General features: G+C 39.9%; 1 protein-coding gene across 1 annotated transcript in view; it reads left to right on the forward strand.

Annotated features, from left to right (window-relative positions):
- The window catches only part of LOC124866544 (A-kinase anchor protein 13), a 129,839-nt gene that overhangs the window by 85,894 nt on the left and 19,605 nt on the right, over positions 1-24,340 (forward strand). Inside the window, exons 14-26 of the mRNA XM_047362372.1 lie at positions 1,004-1,181; positions 3,685-3,787; positions 8,393-8,435; positions 8,663-8,774; positions 12,463-12,616; positions 14,998-15,065; positions 15,179-15,254; positions 20,149-20,299; positions 20,455-20,564; positions 21,560-21,706; positions 22,407-22,663; positions 22,832-22,957; positions 23,138-23,255. Of these exons, the coding sequence (XP_047218328.1) occupies positions 1,004-1,181; positions 3,685-3,787; positions 8,393-8,435; positions 8,663-8,774; positions 12,463-12,616; positions 14,998-15,065; positions 15,179-15,254; positions 20,149-20,299; positions 20,455-20,564; positions 21,560-21,706; positions 22,407-22,663; positions 22,832-22,957; positions 23,138-23,255 (1,643 nt within the window). The remainder of the gene's footprint in view (positions 1-1,003; positions 1,182-3,684; positions 3,788-8,392; positions 8,436-8,662; positions 8,775-12,462; positions 12,617-14,997; positions 15,066-15,178; positions 15,255-20,148; positions 20,300-20,454; positions 20,565-21,559; positions 21,707-22,406; positions 22,664-22,831; positions 22,958-23,137; positions 23,256-24,340) is intronic.

Genomic DNA, 24,340 nt, shown 5'->3' on the forward strand with positions numbered 1-24,340 from the left:
TCTTAGAACGGTCTCATCTCTTGCATGTTTCTCTGTCTGCTTCACCTGTATTCCTAATTGTCTGTTCCTCCTTATCCCCAAACCTTTTAATATCTCATCTGTTACTTTGAGCTGTTGAAGCTCTATCCATCAGTGGTGTGGTCCTAGTTAGTCATTGCAGGTATGGTGTTAAGTTCAGAGCACATGACCATTTTTAAATGATGCATGTTTACAACCCACCAGATTTGCATTAGCCGTTGTGTGTTTCTTTGTGTGTGAATTTGATAAGCCAGTCAGTCAAGTCAGTGGGTTCCTATTGCACAGCGGAGAGCGGCAGTATCTGCACGTTATACAGGATGAAGTATGTAATGCCGGGAAGGAGGTTTTAATATGACAGATATAGCCGTCTGCGTTCCCAACCCTGAGGATTGCTGAGTGCTGCGCAAGGCTGGTCACTGATGATGATTCTTTTAGTCCAGCCTCAGTTAGTGATGCTTGAAAGTGTTGGAGTGATGATTTGCTGGATAACATGGAAACCACACTACCCCAGAGGCTGGAGAAAAGAGAGATTTACTGCGGGAGCCTCCAACCATCGGGGAGCCAGGCCTGAAGCAGACTGAGCTGCAGCTTGCTAGCATAGCTCATTCTGAAATGTAGCTGTAGTTTTCCTCCCCATAATTATTGCATTGGATTTTTCAGGGCCTCTTATTCCCAGTCATAGATCGATGTAATTGGGGTTGTAAATCACAGATGCAGGGCCCTCTGTGCTGATGCTGATGTTGGAAGTTATTTGCAGCTGCTTTAGCTGTAAATCTACCCCAGAGGGTGACGATTAATCAGCTGACTAAACACTGTGCACAGCCAGCTTTGTGTGTGTATGTGTCTGCCAACAGGTGCATGAATTTCAGCGTTTCTTGTTGCAGCAACAACTGTATGTGTCCAGAAAGATGTGATGAATAGTTCAGACAGACCTAATGGGGCTTGTCTACAGCACAGTTTCATGCATTTCTGTTTGTCTGTGCAGCTACAGCTTGGAAGGGCTCAGTGGGATCCAGGAAGAGCTGAGAGGCTCCACCATCCAAGAGCCCCGCATCCTGGAGCATTCCAGGATGCCTCGGCACAACAGCGATGACAGAGGCTCCCTGGTGTCTCTGACGGAGGAGCAGGAGGAGCGGGAGGAGGACAGCAGACTGCACGAACAGGTCAGCTGAAAAACTGATGCATAACTTAGATTAAGGCTGAGTGATTTGGAAAATTATCTAATTGCAATTTTTTTTTTTTTTTACATCAATATTCCGATTGCAATTTAATATGTGATTATGTTTTTCAACGAACACTAGCAATAAATCAATGTTTCATAATAAACAATATCAGATTTATTTAAAGCGCAGAGAATAAAGGAAACAAATCTGTGGTTTTACCTCTTCAACATGTTGAGCTTCTTATGTTTCATAAAACATGATATGTAAACATGTGGACAGCACTTCTTAAACACTGTCTGAATTTAACAGGGCAGTTTATAAATAATGAAAATAAAATAAAGCTTGATCTCCAGTCAGTAACATCACGCAAACAAAAGTGGAGGAAAAGTAAGGAGACCAAATATCTTCTTTAACCAGTTGGACATTTTTTAGGTAAGTCAAACTCTCAGTGAACAGAGAATATACTAGTGTATGATCTTATTAAATCTTAAGAAGGAAAAAAAACGTTTTGAACACTAATGGAAATATAACATTCACTCAGTAACAGCAGCACACGACATACTAAAGTGCAAAATGAGTATGGGAGATTGTTCTGTATAGTTCTCAAGAGCTCACAGATTTTTTGCAAGAAAAACCATCATGTCAACTTTCACTGGTTTTAAAGACAAGTGAGTACAAGTCACTATATTCCCTCCAGCACTGTGAGAGCGCTCTGAAGGAGCACTTGTGGCAGGGACACAGAGATACTTGCAAGCCATATTGCACGGTCGTAGAAAGTTGATCTTGTGCACCTTCCATCAGGCTCAAGGGTCATATTCTCCATCACTGGCAGGGGTCAGGAGGTAGCTGTTTAACTCTGCCTCAGCGACATCTACAAGTGGCATGGAAGTAGCAGAAGAGGCTACAGCACTCATTTAATGAGGATTCCAAGAAACTCTTGGCACTGCCAAAAGACTTCTTCACGTTTTTGGCAGAAGGCTGTGCACGTTGAGGCCTTAGAATGGTTTCAGTACGAGACCTTTTCTCCTACCAGATGAAAAAAAAACAGCAATAGTATTGAAGTTAGTTACGAATACTTAAATATAAAGTGTCTTTGTGATATCATTGATGCGTAATTATTACTAACCTGGTCATATGCACACCTTGCTGATTCCAGCATTACGGTCTTGAGTCAGGTTTTAATGGTAGCAATGTTGTCTACAGTAATGTACTGGGTTTTAAACCTGGGGTCTGGGAAGGATGTAGCCTCCTAAAGCTCCTGGATGCTAGGGTTTGTGTACTTGTCATTGAGGTATGCCAAGACCTTAGTTTTGATTTACCTAGTCAGGTCAGTGTCCTCTTGGTCATTAGCCGGGACTAATGAGGCCAGAAGGTGAAGTAGGAGATAGCCACATTCTACTCTCCAGAGAGAGCACTTGTAAAGGCCAGGAGGAGGATGCAGTGCCTTGTGAACAGACTCCAACATCTCAATATCCTGCCTGCCAGGTTGGGATGAGGAAGCATGCAAAATACAATATAATAAAGATCAGTGTCATTTATGCAGTTTTACTTGTGTGATACAAGGTTATGAACTTTTAGAATAAATACACACATTCTCTCACTCCACCTCTTACATTGTCACGCACACACACACACACACACACACACACACTCACCGTTGTTATGCAGATGTGGTTTTCTTCCTGTAGATCCCAACTGGCTAACCCTCCCTCAGACTGACTGTAATGTTTTGCCCCATGTGGTCATCCGGGAAATAGGATGCTTGAAGGCAGCAAGCTTTCAATTTAGGTCTTCATCAATGCAATGGACTGTTAGACTCTGGTATGGCTCTGCTGTACAGCTTGACACAAATTAGTTGTTGGTGAAAAAACTCCACTGTTTTCAGCTCCGCTGCAACTCTCTTTCTGCCTTTTTTGTATAACTCAAGTACGGCAACCTGGCTAAAATGTATGTGCAAGAGCATTCTGTACTGCTTATCCATTGTGCTTACCAAAGCCGTAAAAAGGCATCATGTCTCTCACTGTGAACGCAGCATCTTCTGACATGCTGCCCCTCTTTGGTACCAAACTTTCAGCTGTGTCAGCTTCTGTCGAGCCTGAGGCCATTGTGCAACAGGTTAAAGCGAAGCGTTGACTTCTCCCCCTTCCTGCTCTGCTTTGCTCCGCTCGGCTCACCCGCTAGTCACGTTACCAGATCACTTGACCAGTCAAATTGCATCCTAAACATCGCGGAGAAACATTACTTGGTGGATTAATGAGAATTACTAATCATCATTGTTCTCCGGTTGTGTGATTCCTCTCATTCTCAGTGACTTTAAAACATATCACAAATATACCATCACAAATCAAACATCCAGTTTCCCTTTTCAGGTTATTGTTCCTGTTTCCAGTTTATCTGCTGCTGTTGTGTTCCACATCATCCGCACTTGCCTACATCCTTTTTGCATCCTCTCTAATGTTCTCATGCAGGAGATCTAATGCAATCTTTGTGTTTCATGTCGCAGAAATTACGGCGTTATCGGCCTCTGAGAAACAGCTGTCCCTCCATGACCCTACCTCTCACCAAGTCTGTGTCCATGGTCACCATCAGCCATAAAGACAGCGATGGTGAGTGTTTGCCCTAACTTCAGGTTCACACCTGAGTTTTAGCTCATTTCTTTTAAGTCTCAAGTTATCTTATCTTTTATTCATCATTGAAAGACCTGTGTCTATAAATAATACAGTTACCTTTATGAAAGTATTCATACCCCTACAAGTTTTCCACATTTTGCCTGTTTGAAACCACAAACTTCAGCGTGTTTTATTGGAATTGTATTTGATAGATTAACACAAAGTAAAGCATAACTGTAAAGTGGCACGATACATGAAACAATTTTAAATGTTTTACAAATAAAAACATGCAAAGTGTTGCATGCATTTGTGTTCATCAGCCCTGAGTCAATAATTTGCAGAACTACGCTTCACTGCAACTACATCTGCAAGCCTTTTGGCATTTGTCTCTACCAGATAGATTTTGCCTGTTAACGTTTGCTAAATAGCTCAAGTTCAGCCATAATGAATGAACAGTGACCGTTAACAGAAATTGTCAAGTCCTTTCATGGATTCAAAATTGGATTTAGGTCTGGACCACAGCATGATGCTGCTACCACCATGTAGAGGTCATGGTGTGTACTGGGTCATGTGGTTTTTTTTTTGTTTTTGTTTGTTTTTTGCAATTGGTTGCACTGCATTTTATTTCCAGATATTGGAGTAAAGGTGACTGAATACTAAGCACATAAAACCCAATAAAATACATTAGATTTTGTGGTTGTAATGTAAAACAATGTGGGGGAAAACTCAAGGACTACGAATATTTTTGCAAGGTACTGTAATTAGAAACTAACCAAATTTGAGTTTATGTTTAGATTAACATCACTTGGATGTATTTCTAAAATGCTAGGTGCCAAAACTGTAGAGACAGGAAGAAGTCATTAGAGAGTGTGACGAGAATCTGTAGGATTACTGTTTTTTACTGTCTTATAAAGAAATTAGAAATACCCTCAAGAGGATGTCTGATTTTTACCTGGTGGTGCTGGGACAAAGCTATTTATCGTCCTCAGTGTAACTTATTAACAGGTTGTCATTGTTACTTGGCTTAAACAAATGACGAGTACCTGTTATGGTTCTTCCCTCCCTGCCGCCCCTCCACTTCCCAGCTGTGGGACGCCTGAGACGTAAGAGGCGCATTTCCTTCTCTTTCAACCTTTCCCCAATCCTCCCCAAATCAAAGTCTCAGTTCATTTACAGGGACTATTTGTCAAGTGATGATGACGATGACTGCAGTGAGTACTAAACAGTAGACAGGGCTGCAGTAGAATGTAGATGTCAGATGAAAAACCACAGCAGTTGTTTCCAGTAGAGCCCTATAAATCCCCCCCACCACCCTCTGTAAAGATAATGGCTCCACCTAAGTGTAATGTACTATTATTAAACCTGTTGTTCCCACCTGCGGAAGTGAGGGATTAAGGATGCTTCTCTTCTCCTCTGGAATCAGAGGAACTGAGACTGCAGAGAAAATAAATCAAATTTTAATAAAAATGTGTGTTAGAAACCTCTGAGTTTTATCTTTCTCCTGTAGAGTGAAGGACTGGCTCAACTAAACAATGCTGAAGGCAAAATGGAGGCTGATTAATTTGCAGTGCTAAACATCAATCAAAAGGAGAATACTAATTGCTACCCATATTAATCTACTGACATGTGATTGTTGATTTCAAAATATGCTTGGAAGCAAAACTGCTCCTTCTGTAAACTTTGTGCTGAATTCATTATGCTGATAAATTCTGTTTGCCATGTAGAATAGGACCTTGGCTTCTCCTGTCACATAGAGTGCAGTATGACCTTTGCATAAACGGGCCTTTGTGTAGTCTTTTTGCAAGAACAAGAACAAACACATGAGAGAAAAAGGAAAACGCCATCAGAGGTGCTGCTGGTAATCTGAGGATAAATGTGGGCTTGTCATGTTTAGTCAAAGACACCAAACCTTCTCTCCCTCCTCTATTCCCTGACATATTTCCATTACTGTTTTCTGTCTTATTTTGCTTTTATTATCCTCTTTGACTGGCGAGCTGGGCTTTGCACACTTTTATGTGCTTCTCAGTATTGAGAAGTTATTATTTTGTGAGAAGCTGAATGTTCCTCGTCGAAATGAAGCTCTTTAAAAAAAAACAGCGTATATTTGCATACATTTATACAAATGCAGTCATATTTGTTGGCAATCCTGTTAAAAATGTAAAAAACCTTCAACTAAATAACTATTTAATTACAGTAGCAGAATCTCACACAGGAAACTATCAAAAAATCCAGAATTTAATTTGGATACATCTTATCCCTTGAGGAAACAAAATCACCTGCGGAAGAATTATTGTTACCTTTGCGATCCTTTCAAAGTAAATGAAACTGAAGAATTTTTTTATTTTTGCTTTATTTTTTAAGGTGTTCACAATTTCTAGGAATTTTAATTTATAAACCGTTACCGTCTGTTTCCCTGGGATTAACATAAGATGGTGTGCAGAGTCCCATTTCTTTTGTCAACTGTGCTTTGGTTGGGTGACACCACACACACTGAGCAGGATGGTAAAGAAGGGAAAATAAAATCACCAAAGCTTAGAAAACAGCAATAGAGTGGCATTTCAAGGTCACCAAGTATCCACAACAAGTATGAGATGCTATCTACATGCCACACAGACATTTTTCCAAAAAAAAGCCTTGATTTGTCCTACAATCATAAATGTAAGCACGTGCAGTTTGCTAAAATCCACTGGGACTTTAACTGGAACTGTGTGCTTTCACTTCTCAGCAACAAACACTCCAGGTGGATTTGGCCCAAGATAAATGATGAATATGTGGAAAACCACCTCATGCCCCCTCTTAAGTAAGGTGGAGAATCTGTGATGCTGTGTGTTTCTTTTCCAAAGGCCCTGGAAATCTTGTGGACCTGGTAGACTCTCAACACACAGTCCTCAGATTTCAGATCTATTTTTTTTTTAAACAGGAGCAGTACATTTACTGAACAATTACACAGTGTTAGTTAAATATGCCAGACTACAGCACATCATTTCAGTATGCTTGATTCTTGGCAACTTGGTGTCTACACGTATATACATATAAAGCACTCGATATGTAGCAAGAATCCACTTAAAGGTGCACACACAACATACCAACCTAACATGACAAAACAAGGCAGACAGGTGTCACACAGCATTACAGAATAGGCGAAGCCCTGAATTGCAGTAAAAGTTACCATATTAAAGATGATTGACTGACTCGTGTCCAAAAAGCTGTTGCATAAATAAACCATGATTATTCTGTCATCATTTGATCTTTCAATAAGACAAAAATAGATCAAATAAACACAGAAATGAACCTAAATCCTATAGAAAATCTCTGGGGTGAGTTGAATAGAAGAGATAGATAGGTCATCGGAGTCTGGATGATTCAGAGAGATTGGGCAAAAGTGGGATGGTCAAAGATCCGCCCTCTCTGTATGATCCAGCACTGTGAAACATTAAATCAAGTATAGGTGCTGTAGTCAAGAATTGGTTAATACAAAGTAATAACAGAAGTGGTACCAACAATTGTGTCACTTGTAATATTATGAAGAGTAATTATTTTTTAGGGCTGCTTGGTGGTGCAGTTGGTAGCACTGTTTCCTTGCAGCAAGAAGGTCCTGGGTTTGACCCCTGGCCGGAGGTCTTTCTGCATGGAGTTTGCATGTTCTCCCCGAGCATCCGTGGGTTCTCTGTGTTCTCTTGGACTGTGGGTTCCTCCCACATGACTGTTAGGTTAATTGGTCTCTCTAAATTACCTTTAGGTGTGAAGGAGTGTGTGCATGGTTGTTTGTCCTGTGTGTGTCTGTGCTGCCCTGTGATGGGCTGGCGAGCTGTCCAGGGTTTACCCTGCCTCTCGCCTGTAGGCTGCTGCAGATAGGCACCAGCTCCCCCGTGACCTACTATGGAAGAAGTGGTATAGAAAATTGATGAATGAATAATCATGTTTTTTACTTTTTTTTAAATCAGAACTTTGAATTAATGTACACAAATGAAAGCTTTTTTTGTATTTTTCAGTGTGAGATTATGCTACTACAGTAAGATCTGGATTTATTTTAAGATGTTTTACAAATCTTCAACAGTTGTGCCGACAAAGTTGTCTTGACCTGCATTAAAACATGTACATCTGTGTGAGAGTTTGAATAGTCAATAATGAATATGTAATTATGTAATGAAAACATATTTAATGTGGCTAAAAGACCTATTTTTATTTAATTTTGAAACGGTTCCACTTCTAAGCAGCCAAATACGTTTTGGAGTCATCAGTCCTTTAGGGTTGAATGTCACTGAACTGAGAGGCAGACTGCCTGCAGCTTTCAGCCTCAGTCACTTCATTAATGCTTTGCCTAAGTTCAACGGGGGTTCCTAAAGGCTAAATAGCTTGCTTTTAAGCATTGGAAGTAGCTCAGTCCTATTCCTGCCAAATCCTTGCAGCTAGGACATGACCTGACAACCTTCAGCTCTAATAAATATAAGCGGTTTTACTATGAGCCAGTATACTCAGTGAAAGGTTAAGCCTGTCCTGCCCTGCACACATTTTAACACCTTAGTTTGCACCGGTCACAACAAAGAAAATGTTTTCAAATAAAAACTTCTGCTCCTCAATTCCTCTCTTCTTTCCTTCCAGGCACAAGGTTGTTTTCCAGCACTTCTGGGTCAGTAGCATACAGGTCAGTTCAAATGTGCTCATACACATTATGGGGAAATGCTTCTTTAGGTTTTTCACATCCACATTGACCTTTATGGACCTATAAAGAAGAGTGTGGAGAAGCAGTGGACTGGTTCCACAGGACAATGGGACCTTTATGGTGTTATAAAGAAGTGTTTGAGTGAATGTGTGTGCAGGTATGTTGTGTACATTACAGCTGTTTCAGAGTAATGCTGACGTGTGTTTCAGTATATCAGAGGAGGAGCCTGGGCCTTTGCGAAACGACCTAGAGGGAAGGAACGCAACAAAAGTCAGCCGGACCTTCAGCTACCTGAAGAGCAAGATGTACAAAAAGACACGGGTGAGCCACTTGGAGCTTAGGAATGATTACTGACTGCACTTCACTGCATATACATGACTTATTTTTAGAGTGAAGGCTGGTTGTGTGTTTGGATAAACCGTAGGCATCTCTCCTATACATTTATCCCTTTCAGCAAGAATGAGGTTGCACCAGGTTGCCTTTCAGGCTCACTCTGCTCCACTCTGGTACATTTACATTCACAAAGGAATCTGCCTCCTCTTCTGCTAACCTGAGTGCAGCCTCCGCTGAACAACTGGGCTTGTAACTTCCCCTATTCGGACTTCCCTAGCATATGCTTTGGAGTTCACAATACATTTATGGTGCCAAACATGAATCTCTAAAGTGGAGATGACCTCTGGGTTACCGTTCTTTCAAATGTATTCATAGCACATGAACCTTTCCGCATTTTGTCACATTACAACCACACACTGCAATGTATTTAATTGGGATTTTAAGTGATAAATCAACACAAAGTAGCACATAACTGTGGAGTGGTTGGAAAATGATGCATGGTTTTTACCAGTTTTTATAAAGAAATATCTGAAAGGGTGGTGTGGATTTACAATCAAGCCTCTTCACAATTATGTGATTAAATGTAATGTGAAATCTAGCCGATTTATTTTCTCAGAAGGCCCCAGAGGTTTGTTAGAACACATCGGTGAACAAACAGCATCATGGAGACCAAGGAATGCAGCAAACAGGTCAGGGAGAAAGTTATGGAGAAGTTGGGTTGGACTAAAAAACCTTAGCCCAAGCTTTGACCATCTCTCAGAGCTCTGTGCATCAACTTTGAGCCTTTTGTAATATGAAAATCATTTTTAGCTAAATATTAGTCTCAACATCTGAAGAAGACATTACTGAAGTGTACATTATTATTTTTACACTCTTAAAACTGTGGGGAAATGATTTTAAAATCTGCTAATCAATAATCCAGTCTGTTAAAATAAATGTCAGATATGTTTTGTAATAGTTGCGGATTACAGCCTTACTTTGTTTCTGTCAGTGTTGCTCATTGGGAGCTCATTGGTGCTGCTGTCTTGTGAGGTCCCTTTTGGAAAATATTTTTTAAATCTCAATGATTTTATCTGGATAAAAAAAGCTTTCTATATTGACTTATGCTGTAGGATCCTCACACCCTAAATGAACCCATGATTTCCTCTGGTTACACAGAATAAGAATGATCAGTAAAGAGTTAAGATTCGTAACAGGAAGTGGTGTTTCTCTCCTTTTTAAACGATAAATTGAAAAAGAAGTAATTATAATTCCAGTTGCTCGTATCTCAACTGACCTGATGTAATCTTGAAACTGCACCTTCATCGGTTCAGATGTGGTGTTAAAATGAACACAGTCCAGATTGGTGTTCTTGTTGTAGAAATAAGACAGGCAGTTTTTAGCAAGGTCTTTGTAAATCGGGCCGCCCCTGTGGATAGACAGTGTAGGGTGAACAGGAAGTTAAACAGGAAGACAAGACTTTGCCGTTGGTTTTCTAATCTCTCCTCTGCACTGTGGCAGGACAGGACCCGGACACTTATTGCCCCAGCTTAATTGGTAGAGGTGACAACATATCTCCATAAGCCAAACCTTAGTGTTTAGACAGTTTTAACAATCTGTGTCACTGCTTGTGACGGCCACAGACAATTCTGCACTGTGAAAAAGCCAAACTCTTTTCTCATGTTAACCATTCTCTGGTTAGTCTGGTTAGCCTAGAGTCTCTGTGCTCTGCTTTCTGCATGATACCGAAAGTGAGAACGTGGAAGAGGATCTAGTTATTGCAGCCTGCTGCAGCGTCTGCTCCGGACCGAAGGGTTGCTGCAGAAATAGCACCTCCTGTTGCGTGGCAGTCATTTCCTCTTAGCAGAGTTCCTGATGGAGCCTCGGTACTGGCTGTAGATTGTGCCCCTCAGCCATAACCAGGGATGTTATACGGGAGGTTCTCAGGGAGCCGTGGCTTCTCGCTGAGAAGGAAAGGTTGCCCGGAGGTAGGCTGAGAGACTACTCTGGTTTTCCAGTCACATTGCTGTAAAACTTTAGTGGCTGTCAGAAGATCATGTTTAAAGAGTTCTGTTTTGGGCTGGTGTCTTTTTCCAGTGGAGTCATAGTCTGTTAGACTTTCTTATATTAAAATGTCTCTTTGTTTCAATCTGAGTTTTAGACGTCACAAGCTATTATGTCTCCTGTGGAGATTTCTCATAGCCAAAAATGGCTCACATTCCCTTTTTCTTCTTTTTTTTTTCTTCTCTAGAAAATAGATTTTTTTGGTGGATAGTCTTGATAAAAGATGCCAAAAAGTGATTCTAGATGCTTTAGGCTACTGTTTTATCTCTTATCCTGTCACTGAAGTTTGTCAGAATGTTTCAGTTCTGATCAGACAGTTGTTGTTGCAGGAAGTGAGAATGAATGCAGTGTGTTGTAATGGCTTTGAAACAGCCCGTGGTTCATTTAGCCTTCTGGCATGTTAAAACTGAGCAAAATGAGCCCCACTATGTCAGAACTTTGTGGTCCTCACAAACCAAGAGGCCCAGGGCTGGCCCATTAAAACAAGCTGGAAAACTCCATTTTCCCATTTCCTCTGGGTTTGGGTGGAGGCTCTGTGATGCAAATCCAAAAGAATGAAAGCTCTGTTCTTGTCTGCATCACTTTATGGGATTGTGATTCAGTTTAGTGTGTGTGTGTGTGTGTGTGTGTGTGTGTGTGTGTGTGTGTGTGTGTGTGTGTGTGTGTGTGTGTGTGTGTGTGTGTGTGTGTGTGTGTGTGAAGGGATGACCAACTGCTGAGGATGAGCTTGTCCATTAATGGAGAAGCAGCAGAAAGAGCAGCCTGTTATGGAAAGGTCAGAGATGTTAGTCCCAGACTGGGTGTCTATATCACAAGTGCACAGATCCTGCAGATCTGTCTCCTTCTTGCTCATTTACCTTATAAAAATATGTTATATTTTGTCAGATCTCAACAACCATTTATTTATTTTTTTGGTAGGATTTTATTTGATCGACCAACACAAAATAGTGGATAAGTAAGTGGAGGAAAAATGATGCACAATAATTTCTTTATTTACAAATAAAAATCTGTGAAGCATGATGTGCATTTGGACTCTGCCCCTGTACAATAATACCCCTAAACAAATTGAATGTTTAAAGTAAGGTAAGGCTATAAAAGAATAAATAAAAAATAAATAAATAAAACTTTCCAACTGTTGCTGTAAGTGATGGTGTAAATATTTCTCCTGAATGATGACAAAAAAGTTTTAACGTAATAATATTCATAGTTAAACATGTACCATGTGTCCAGCTTATTTAAGCTTCCAACATATTAATCACTGACCTGTATTATTGTAGAAACAATTTATTTGGGTAATTTTATATGTCCTTTATTGAAACACTTTATTGTCTGCATAAAATTGCACCATTTAATATGAAACCCCCCCTTCCATTGCCTCCTACTGGGAAGCTCATCAGAGTAATCATGCCGCTCCGTGGGGTTTAGATGGAAATTTAACGCAAGTCAGGGGCCGAGCAGCGGAACATTTCATCAGCGTCTGGTGCGAGAGTCCGCTCCGCATGCAACCTGGGCTTCCCTCGGAGTCTCACTCATTCCTAAAATTTACAAAGTGACGGTGAAAGTGTCCAAGTTATTGTTGAAGTAAAGTTAGAGATGAATCATGTTGATAGCTCTTGCAATTTTCCTCACTCAGGAAAAAGATCGAGACAAAAGAGACAAGGACAAGGAAAGCAAGGAGAAAAAGACTGTGAACGGACATCTCTTTTCACCAATCAGCTCGAACCAGTCCGTCCAGTGTTCCCACTGCAATAAAGCTTTTAATGGCAAAGAGGCGTTCTGTTGCACGTGTAAGTACCTTTTCTGTCTGTTGTATTGACGGTATGATACTTTATCCTAGAGCTTCCTCTTCCTCTTCAGCTGTTTGTTGTTAAAAATGTGTCTGTCAGATGGTTGGACTCAGATGATTTTTTTACAATCTGATCAGAAATCCGATTCCTTGTCCTGTGAATTGAATGCATCAAAATCAAGAACTTCCCCGTTTCCAGTCCACTACTTTGATGCACTTTTGAATTTTTTTCTTTTATAAAACAGACAATGTTAGGGGCGTACTGTACCTCAGTTAAGAGTGGGCAAAAATAACATGAGCGGAGTGCCAAGGTGACAACCACTGCTGTGCAAAAAACACATTTCACAGGCCACCTCTGGGTTGATAAAACCTTCAGTGAAACATTGTGGGGGTAGTGTGATGGTCAGGGGCTGCTTTGCTGCTTCAGGAACCGGACGAATTGCTGTAATTGATGAAACATAAATTCTGCTGTCTACCACAATCCTGAGGGAGAATGTCTGGCCATCAATCTGGCCATCAAGGTTTGGAGTGGCCTATTCAAGGCCTGGACTTTAATGTAAATAGGATGCTGTGGCATTATCCTACACAGATTGTGTGTGGAGGAAAGCACTCAAATGTTGCTGATTCTGCAAAGAAGAGCGTGTCATAATTCCTTTGTACTTCATTGATTGTAGATTCTTCACCAGTGATCACAAACACTTCATGGTAGTTGTTGCAGCTAGGGTTGCCCGACCAGTTGTTAGGTTTAGGGGGGAATTAGTACAGTATTTCACATCAGGCTGGTTTGGTTTGGATCATTTTCATTCCTTAATAGATGCAATCATTTAGAAACTGCTTTTTATATTTACTCAGGTTTTCTTCATAGCACAAGATAAGATTTCTTTGGGATAATATGGAAATTTGTTCATTTTCTGAAATATTCTAAATTACTGCCTCTATTAAGAAACATGCTGCACGTTTTTTCTTTTATGTTTTATAGCAGTCTGTCTGGCAGTAGAAGAAAACATAATCTCGAGATCAGGCCTTAAAGAAAACCAAAAATCAGCATCAGATAGGGAAAGGGTGACTGGTGCATCTGATGCTGTTGACAATTATCATCAAAATGAGTAATGTGTTTCTCTTCTGCCTAACGGTGGCCATACTTAGTACCTTTCTTGTATCTCATATTTGTCATTGGCTAAATTGCTGCTCTATCTTCAAACTTGTCTCCTAAAGGACTACTTCAAAAATCAGCCCCATCAGAGTTTCAGTACAGTGAACAAAGCCATTTTAATTTAGTTTTTCATTCGAGTACCAGAAGAGGATGTAGCGTATTACACAAGAGGGGGGGGAAAGGCAAAAAAAAAAGAAAAAACTCAAAAGGAGAAACGAGCTCTTCAATGGATTACAGCCATCCTCTGAATGGTCACATTCTGCCTCAGATACCCAGAGACAAAAAACAGCCATTTTTGTTTTTCAGGCAGACTGCTTCAGAGCCTTGTGAGGGTGATTTTCAGGAGGTTTATACTCACAGATGTCTGGCTAGTTTCCATCCAGCAGACAAATACAGTGTTTCTTTGTTTTCGATTTTCTGGATCTATTTAGATGTCCACACAAAAAAGGGAAATGCCCAATAATGCTGTAAGGGGAAGAGGAGAAACATCTGATATCATACATAACAATCCCTGCTCATCAGGCAGTGTGTGATACTGCCATTGATGGCATTGTTGCCTTTTTACACGTACATTCCTTTATTATTTTCTCACCCTTACTGAGAGCTTATGTTTACTGATGTAATCTTCAGAACGGAAATGTTGCATGAGTTTGTGGGTTTCTCTTGCGCAAGGCGTCTGAAAGTCTTCAGTGGAAAAACTTGAGTATGAAACCGAGTAAAAATTGTGAAGCAAGTGAAACAATTGAAACCTGTTCATCCTTTTCCCAGCTTCTTCTTGATGGACAACTGCAGCTGTTTTATAGTTCAGCTGGAAGTATGAAACAAACTCTTCATGGTAGTTTCCCAGAGAATTAAGGCGATTTGAAGTCACTGACTGACTGACCGAACAGGATCAGATTACACTGCAAGATCTTATTTTAGGAGTCATGAATTATGACTTTTGTTTCTAAATTATGAATATGGGAATGTTTACAACATTGAGATTTTCCCATGCAGTGCAGTATACATGTGTGTATGTCGAAGCCTTTTTTTTTTTTTTCCCCACAAGCAGTATTGCCCCTCAGTTGCATCACACACACTCCTCCAGTCTGGCTTTCATTAGCGGGCTGGTGGAGTTTCCTGGCTGACTGAAAACCAGTCAGAATTTTTAGCCCCCACCTTCCCCCACACACTCACTGGCCCCAACACTACTAACATTACCATGCTCACTATGTTGTTTTTCTTTCCAGACTGTAATGCATCCGTCCACAAGGGCTGCAGGGACAGCATGTCTGTTTGTGCCAACGTGAAGATGAAGGTAAAACTTTTCCCCGCTGCTTCTCCACTACTGCCCTTGTAATATTCTGTTATCCTGCAGCCATAATCGATTATCCTTTCGTTTCTGCTTTTGTTCTCTGTTTCTCTGTTTAGTTGCCCAAACAGCAGTTTACCGTGCCAGATTCCAGCGCTCCATGCTCGGTTTCCGCCGTCACAATGAGGAACAAAGGTGAGTGTCTCTCTAAACTGGACTTGCATGTATAATCATCACCATCAGTAGTTTGTGTGCACAGCACAAATCTATTTTTACAGGACCCTATAAATGTCCAATGAAGATAAATAATATACTAGTAGAAGTTCCTTTTAACAAAAACGAGTTTTAGTATGTTCATTAAGCTCTTTTATCTGTACAATGCTTCATGTGTTGTTGATGGACTCCTGAGAAAAACTGCCCTTCTTCAGATTTTTTATATATGTATGTGTAAATATATATATAAATATATATATAAATATATATATATATACAGGTCCTTCTCAAAATATTAGCATATTGTGATAAAGTTCATTATTTTCCATAATGTCATGATGAAAATTTAACATTCATATATTTTAGATTCATTGCACACTAACTGAAATATTTCAGGTCTTTTATTGTCTTAATACGGATGATTTTGGCATACAGCTCATGAAAACCCAAAATTCCTATCTCACAAAATTAGCATATCATTAAAAGGGTCTCTAGACGAGCTATGAACCTAATCATCTGAATCAACGAGTTAACTCTAAACACCTGCAAAAGATTCTTGAGGCCTTTAAAACTCCCAGCCTGGTTCATCACTCAAAACCCCAATCATGGGTAAGACTGCCGACCTGACTGCTGTCCAGAAGGCCACTATTGACACCCTCAAGCAAGAGGGTAAGACACAGAAAGACATTTCTGAACGAATAGGCTGTTCCCAGAGTGCTGTATCAAGGCACCTCAGTGGGAAGTCTGTGGGAAGGAAAAAGTGTGGCAGAAAACGCTGCACAACGAGAAGAGGTGACCGGACCCTGAGGAAGATTGTGGAGAAGGGCCGATTCAAGACCTTGGGGGACCTGCGGAAGCAGTGGACTGAGTCTGGAGTAGAAACATCCAGAGCCACCGTGCACAGGCGTGTGCAGGAAATGGGCTACAGGTGCCGCATTCCCCAGGTCAAGCCACTTTTGAACCAGAAACAGCGGCAGAAGCGCCTGACCTGGGCTACAGAGAAGCAGCACTGGACTGTTGCTCAGTGGTCCAAAGTACTTTTTTCGGATGAAAGCAAATTCTGCATGTCATTCGGAAATCAAGGTGCCAGAGTCTGGAGGAAGACTGGGGAGAAGGAAATGCCAAAATGCCAGAAGTCCAGTGTCAAGTACCCACAGTCAGTGATGGTCTGGGGTGCCGTGTCAGCTGCTGGTGTTGGTCCACTGTGTTTTATCAAGGGCAGGGTCAATGCAGCTAGCTATCAGGAGATTTTGGAGCACTTCATGCTTCCATCTGCTGAAAAGCTTTATGGAGATGAAGATTTCATTTTTCAGCACGACCTGGCACCTGCTCACAGTGCCAAAACCACTGGTAAATGGTTAACTGACCATGGTATCACTGTGCTCAATTGGCCTGCCAACTCTCCTGACCTGAACCCCATAGAGAATCTGTGGGATATTGTGAAGAGAACGTTGAGAGACTCAAGACCCAACACTCTGGATGAGCTAAAGGCCGCTATCGAAGCATCCTGGGCCTCCATAAGACCTCAGCAGTGCCACAGGCTGATTGCCTCCATGCCACGCCGCATTGAAGCAGTCATTTCTGCAAAAGGATTCCCGACCAAGTATTGAGAGCATAACTGTACATGATTATTTGAAGGTTGACGTTTTTTGTATTAAAAACACTTTTCTTTTATTAGTCGGATGAAATATGCTAATTTTGTGAGATAGGAATTTTGGGTTTTCATGAGCTGTACGCCAAAATCATCTGTATTAAGACAATAAAAGACCTGAAATATTTCAGTTAGTGTGCAATGAATCTAAAATATATGAATGTTAAATTTTCATCATGACATTATGGAAAATAATGAACTTTATCACAATATGCTAATATTTTGAGAAGGACCTGTATATATTTATATATATATAAATATATATATATATATATATATATATATGTCTGTGTGTGTGTAGCCAGGAGTTCTACAACAGTAGAACTCCTGGCTATGTTTAATAGTGAAAGTAAGAGCATTTCCACACGCATAATGCGAAGGTAACTCAAGGGATTGGGATTAACCAGCTGTGAAAACCACTAATCAATGAGGCTAACGGGAAAAAAAGCTTCAATTTGCTGGGGAGCATAAAGATTTGACACTGGAGCAATGGAAGAAGGTCATATGGTCTCATGAGTCCAGGTTTAACCTGTTCCAGAGTGATGGGAGCATCAGGGTAAGAAGAGAGGCAGGTGAAGTGATTCACCCATCATGCCTAGTGTCTACTGTACCAGCCTGTGAGGACAGTGCTATGATCTGGGGTTGCTGCAGTTGGTCAGGTCTGGGTTCAGCAACAGTATGTGTTCAAAGAATGAGGTCAGCTGATCACCTGAATATACTGAACGACCAGGTTATTCCATCAATGGATTTTTTCTTCCCTGATGACACGGGCATATTCAAAGATGACAATGCCAGGATTCATTGGGCTGAATTGTGAAAGAGTGGTTCAGGGAGCATGAGACATCATTGTCACACATGGATTGGCCCCACAAAGTCCAGACCTTAACCCCATTGAGAATCTGTGGGATGTGCTGGAGAAGGCTTTGCGCAGCGGTCAGACTCCACCATCATCAATGCAAGATCTTGGTGAAAAATTAATGCAACATTGGGTGGAAATAAATCTTGTCACATTGCAGAAGTTTATTGAAAAAATGCCACAGCGAATGCGTGTCATAATAAAAGCTAAAGGTGGTCCAATGAAATATTAGAGTGTGATCTTTTTTTTTTTTGCTTTCAGATGTTCTTTTGTTTTCTTAAGCTACGTTTGTGGTTTAAAGGTGTGATGGGATCACAGATGATGTCAACTCACAGTCTAGCAGCAAATTACATGTATTACATTTCATCACTCTCTGCAAAAGGGTCCCTTTTATTTTACACAATACTGTCATTTTCTTTGTATACAACTTGTTCGGTTATTTCAAATAACTTGTTGACACTTTAGAGGGGACATATCATGCTTTTAAATTTTTCCTTTTCACACTTAAATCATTCAGTTGTGGTCTATAAAAAGTGTATCTCCAATGCTTTGGTCTGAATTACTTATTATTGTAGCTCCACAGACCCGTCTTTAACCTGTGTTCTGAGGTCTGTCTGAGAGCAACTCGTTTTGGTGCCATCTTTTTAAATGCTCTTGAGGCCCTTTACTCCCTACCCCCCTCCAGGTTAAAGACCGTTCCACTTTAATCCGTTCGACCATATTTGTAGTTTGATAACAATTATCTAGCGATGCAGAAGCAAGACTAAAATGGCAAAAAAAAAAAAAAATGCAAAACTGTTAATACAATACAACTTTATTCATAAAGCACTTAAAAAAAACACTGTGGACCAAAGTGCTGTTCACTGATAAAACTAATAAAATAAATGTATGCTTAGCAGATCTAGCATAAATACAATAATTCCAGAATCACCTAATAAAACATAAAAAAATATAAAACACACTAATAAAAATGGTTAAATTAATAAAATAAAAGACTTTATCTTAAAACTATTTAACACATACAGCACGGTTCTGTCCTCAAGGAGCTAAAAGCAGCACACAGCTCTAACATAAGCAAAAGGCACGATGCTACTGCTATCAACACAGCAGCCAGGATTTCATATCAACACACAATAAATTCATGTCAAAAATAAAGTTTGTTGTCATTTTAGCGTTATTTGCAGCTTACTGCTTTTCTGTGTCCGTCATTTCCATAGACAGAAGGAACTGACCCTTAATCAGATGAAGTCTTTCAGTAAATCCTTCCTGATACTGGTGGAGGTTGATGAAGGCACACTTCCTTGATGTGGGGAAATAAGAATTTCCCCACTGATGTGAGGATTGTGTGGGTTAATACACCCAACAACCGACACAAACCTATCCTCTTTTAGCATAAGCATACTTGAGCTTGGACTACAAAATCACAGCGAGATTTCCACTGATCATTTTTGCGGGTACGCAAAACTGATCAGTGGGACGTCCATGACCTTGTTTAGCTGTTCTGCAGCAAATACTGTGACGTAACAGTTGGAAAGACGTAACAGATGATAGAGAAAACTGAACAGACTGACAATATGACCCAAACAAAATATAAAGATCTACACAACACCTGGAGAGACTAAATTCATCTTTTCTGCACTCAAGACTCCGAGTATTTAAGGGCTAAAAAAGTAGATTTTGCAAATGTCCCCTTTAATCAGGAGGCATTCATCGTCCGTGGTCATTTCTTCTTATAGATATTTTTCTTTGTTGTATAGTTTGCAAGATGTATACTTAATTATTTGACAGTTTGGTTTAACTGTTCATTTTAGGGAAGTTTGATTCAGACTTTAAGGGAAATGGTGCTTTAAAACCATGATTATAAGGTTGGTTTGACTGGAAACCCCATAGATGCTCATTTCCTTTCCAGAAGATGTTTTTGTATATAATTGGTGCTTAGCAAAGAAGAACATATGCGACCTGTCAGAGGTTAAAGGTGTGAGATTTTAACTCATTAGACAGTAAAGCGATATTTTACAGAAGTGTGTTTACTTCTTCTGTATATAGTATTGACTGATTCACTGCCCATGCCTCTTCAACCTCTTAATTGAGAATGGTTTTTTTTGGTTGTCTTTTTGTCTGTTTGTTATGACATCTCAGAGTTGCAAAGCTGCTGCAGCAGGAAGTCTGCTTTCTGCATGTGCAGAATAAAAACAAGGTGTTACTGATTTTTATAAAGTTCCTTCAGTTAAAGCGATCATAGGTATGTTTGGTTTTGTGAAAACGAAAAGAAAACGTAACTGGTTTCCTTTTTTGGTCCATTGTATTTGCATGATTTATTTCAGGTTTTGTTTTTGATGTGATCGTGATATTGGACGTTTTTCTTTCAGCTGGTGGGACGAGGGATCGTCCCAGGTCTGCTGTTTTGAGCCCTGAAGACATTCTTCCTCTGATGATCCCAGGATCACGGAGACACACCAGCATCATGATGTTCCCTGGAAACAATCTTTCAAAGAGTCTCTCAATAAGCAACATTGCAGGGTGAGATGCTCTCCTTCATGTGATGGAAATATTCACATTTCTGTTTCAATGAATTCAAATACTATATCCTCATCCTTTGGAGAATATGAGCAGATTGGTGATGCAGACCTACTGTTTGTTTTCCAACTTTTTACTTTTATCATTTCTCCTTTCAGCCCATTTGATGAGATGCCCATTAAAGGCCTGCGGTACCTCTCTCAGTCCACGGACTCGCTCAACAGGACCAACCAGGTCACAGAATCCATGGAGTCCCTCACCGACGAAGGTCAGCGCACACACACACACAAACACACACACACATGCACCCCTTTTTTCCCTTTTTTAATCTTTGAGAAATAAACAAGCATAATTAGACACAACATTTTGACATAAATCTCATTCTGAAGAGGTTTGCTATATAATAGACCTCGTTTGGGCTGCTGTTTTGTCTTGCACAAAGCCATCACTAGTGGATTTTCTTGCCTTCATGAATCACTTTGGGCTAAATCCCATTTCACCCTGATGCCAACCCCCACCTTATTGCTAACCCTTAAATCTATGTTTTTTAGTATACTTTAGCATGTTAAGGAACAGTAAATAATCAAAAATCTACATACAGTTTAAGTACATTAAAGATTTCTTTATCACTAGCTTATATTTAGTTTTATATTTTGTCCCTGTTTAACGGGCATAAAAAATGAATATGCTGGCATCTGCTGCTAACTGTTAGACAAATGCCTGCAGAATATGTTGCATTTATTTACATAGTAAGAATCAGGGAGAACTGCTTCTTAAAGTGTTGCTTTTCTCTGTGGCATATTTTAACCACTTCCTGAATTAACTACCAGGGGATAGGGAGAGGGGTTAGGCAAGGGGTAACCCAAGGAAATGGGATCCCGCCTTTTTTGTCCAGAATATCCCAAAGTTGCTCAGTTTGATAAAGCTATGGAGAATTTGGAGACCCCGTCCAGATCCCTTATCAGTGTGTTCCTTAAACCAATCTTTAATCATATTTTCATTAATCAGAAAGCATCATACAGCTGAATAAAAGGGTTAGCCTCATAAAATACAGTAAAGTAAAACATTTCCAACAGTCATGCTGTAAAATCACTGCAAACATCTTTGTTAGTGCTTTTTTTATTACCCATTCCTACATTACCATCAATAGAAGAAAAGTACAGTGGTCATATTATTGTGGCTAAATAAGTTAAGCTAGGGCTTTAGCCTTGTTGTAGCAATCAGTAAGAAGTGTGAAGAAATGTAAGCTGTGCTCTTGTTCAGGAACAGAGATGATGGACGCGCTGCTGCTGGGGGAGTTTGAGGCGAATGTCAAAGAGTTTGAAGCAGATTCATGGAGTCTGTGTGTGGAGCAGCAGTACCTGCAGCAGCAAAACAAAGAGCTGGTCAAGAAACAAGATGTCATCTATGGTACATCACTAAACAATACACCTCATTAGAACCACTCTCAGGAAAATGTGCACAAATTTGTGGTCAGACCTTTGCATCTACATCATTAGATCAAACTGAGTTGGATTTATTTAATGGCACTTTATTTTGGTCACTGTGTTGTTTAAGTGGAGATGCGGTGCCTCGCAAAAGTTCTCGTTCTCCTTGAACTTTGTCACATTTAGCCACATTACGACAAACTTCACTGCATTTTATTGGGACTAATTGGGTGGCTTTTATTTCATTTAGGGGTATCAGAGTAAAGTGGGCTCAACATAAATGCAAGATAAACGTTTCAGATTATATTTGAATAAAATGTTGAAAACCTTCCATTTTCCTTCCACCTCAGAGTTACGCACTATTTTATGTTGGTCGTTCACATTGAAACTAGAGGTTGTAATGTGACAAAATGGGCAAAAGTCAAAGGGGCATGAACTACACACATCGTTTGGTGTTTTACATTTTAATTTCAACTGCATCTGACAAAGTTGTTTGGCCTTACTCTAGGAAACTCAACCCCGGCCATTGAGTATTATTTTATGATGAGCAAACTGCTTTAATGAAGTGGAAGAAGCTGTTTGCAGAGCTCTGTAACAAAACGCACACATCTGTAGCTCTGGGAAGGCTATGGACACTGCTGTTTGTATCTTAGAATAAGAATATCTCGTTTTATTTTGTGCAGAACTGATGCAGACAGAGATGCATCACATCCGGACGTTGCGTATAATGTCAGAAGTATATAGCAAAGGTCTGCTAAAGGAGGTTCCGCTGGACCAACACACGGTCGAAAAGATGTTTCCGGCACTGGATGATCTCTTGGACCTACACTCACAGCTCCTCCAACGGCTCTTCGACCGAAAAAAGGAGAGCCAGCTGGAGGGGGGAGGATCAGAGGGAGGCTTCGTCATCAACAGGATAGGAGACATTCTGGTTAGCCAGGTCAGAGCGAGCAGAGGCTTGTTTATAGTTTGCTAATAAATATTTTACAGTAATGTGGAAGACCACTGAATATGGTAAACGATTAAAAGCGTTGACTCTTTTTTCATTTATTTTCTATGCTGTCACTGTTAGTTTTGCAAATTAATTTCTGTCACATTCTACTCTTAGTTCTCGGAATTCAAGGGAGAAAGTATGAAAAGGGTTTATGGTAAATTCTGCAGCCGCCACAATGAAGCCGTCAACGTCTACAAGGACCTCATGAACAAAAACAAAAACTTTAAAACCTTCATGAAGGTAAGGATCTCCCTTCTGTCACACAGTTAGCAAGTATCTGTTGTGCAGCAGTTGTGCCTTTTCTGTGTGGTCTCTTTTAACATCTTTAGGCTGATGATGTGTTTGATTTCAGTTAGTCTGATCATTTAAAGTGTGAGGATTCCCTCATAAACGCAGCACTTGTTCTTTGTTTTTTTCCAGAAAAAGAGAAGTAGCAGTACTGTGCGGAGGCTTGATATCCCAGAATGCATCCTGCTGGTGACCCAGCGGATTACAAAGTACCCTGTTCTGATTCAGAGAATTTTGTTGCACACAAAAGGTGGGTTTAATGTCAGTTTCATCTAACCCTGCAGACATAACTCTGAGACAGTGGGTCAAGGAAATCTGATTTGATTGGGGAAATCTTTTATGATCAAAGGGTATTATTGTTTTTGCTCTCAAATGCTAAATGATATATGAAATTGAATGAATTACATTACTTCTTTCATGAGGGCAAAACAGTAGAGGGATTTTGAGTCATTGATTTAAAATAGAGATGCACCAATCAATGATTTTCCTGACTGATTTCAGGTTTTCTTTGAGGTTTGACCTGCTGATCGATTTAGATATTTTTTATTTTTCTAAAGACAAAAATGTTTTAATAGAGGTAGATGTTTATAAATCTAACAGAAAATCTTTTATTCATAAAAGCATAAGCATCACTAATGTTGATCAGATTTTTGACATCAAAGTGGACACTGTTGGTTGATGTGTTTACAGACTAAAGATGGGCAGAGTTCTGAGTTCTGATGTGAACTCAGTGAACTAGTGAAACACGAATCATATTTCTCAGTACTTGACCTGGAAGTTGGTCGATTGATTGATCTTTCTCTCAGTCAGAGTTAATGTTGTATTCATTTGTCATGACCTGTATTGTATTTCTGTAGGATATTATAATCCAGAAAAAAGTAAGCACATGTAAATCATTTTTATTATGATCCATAAAAATGATGTTCATTACAGGTAAGTTCAATAATAGGCTGATTTTACTGGTCAAACCAATTTTGTTTTATGTTATTGGTGAGGTTTCTTCTAAGCACTTTGATGTAAATGTTGAATCCTAGACAATCTTAGCCTGAATCGTCCAAAATGATATTATTAAGAACCTCATAATCACCTTTATCTTGCAAGGTTTCAGCCTTTTGTTGTTATTGTAAAACAACTGTAATATGCCACTTGTTTTAGGAAATAGATGGGAAGGTTTATCAGATCTGTGATTTATGTAAGCTCGTTTATATTGGTGGATAATTAGGTTGTTTGTAAGGTGCTTTTAGAATGCCGAACTCTGAAGAGATGAAATATTTCACACCATATTTCTATCTGATTTAAAGAGTTCTCGTCAGCCAGCCTCCTACTGTGTACATT

The sequence above is a fragment of the Girardinichthys multiradiatus genome, chromosome 4, assembly GCF_021462225.1.
Source record: "Girardinichthys multiradiatus isolate DD_20200921_A chromosome 4, DD_fGirMul_XY1, whole genome shotgun sequence".
NCBI lineage: Eukaryota > Metazoa > Chordata > Actinopteri > Cyprinodontiformes > Goodeidae > Girardinichthys > Girardinichthys multiradiatus.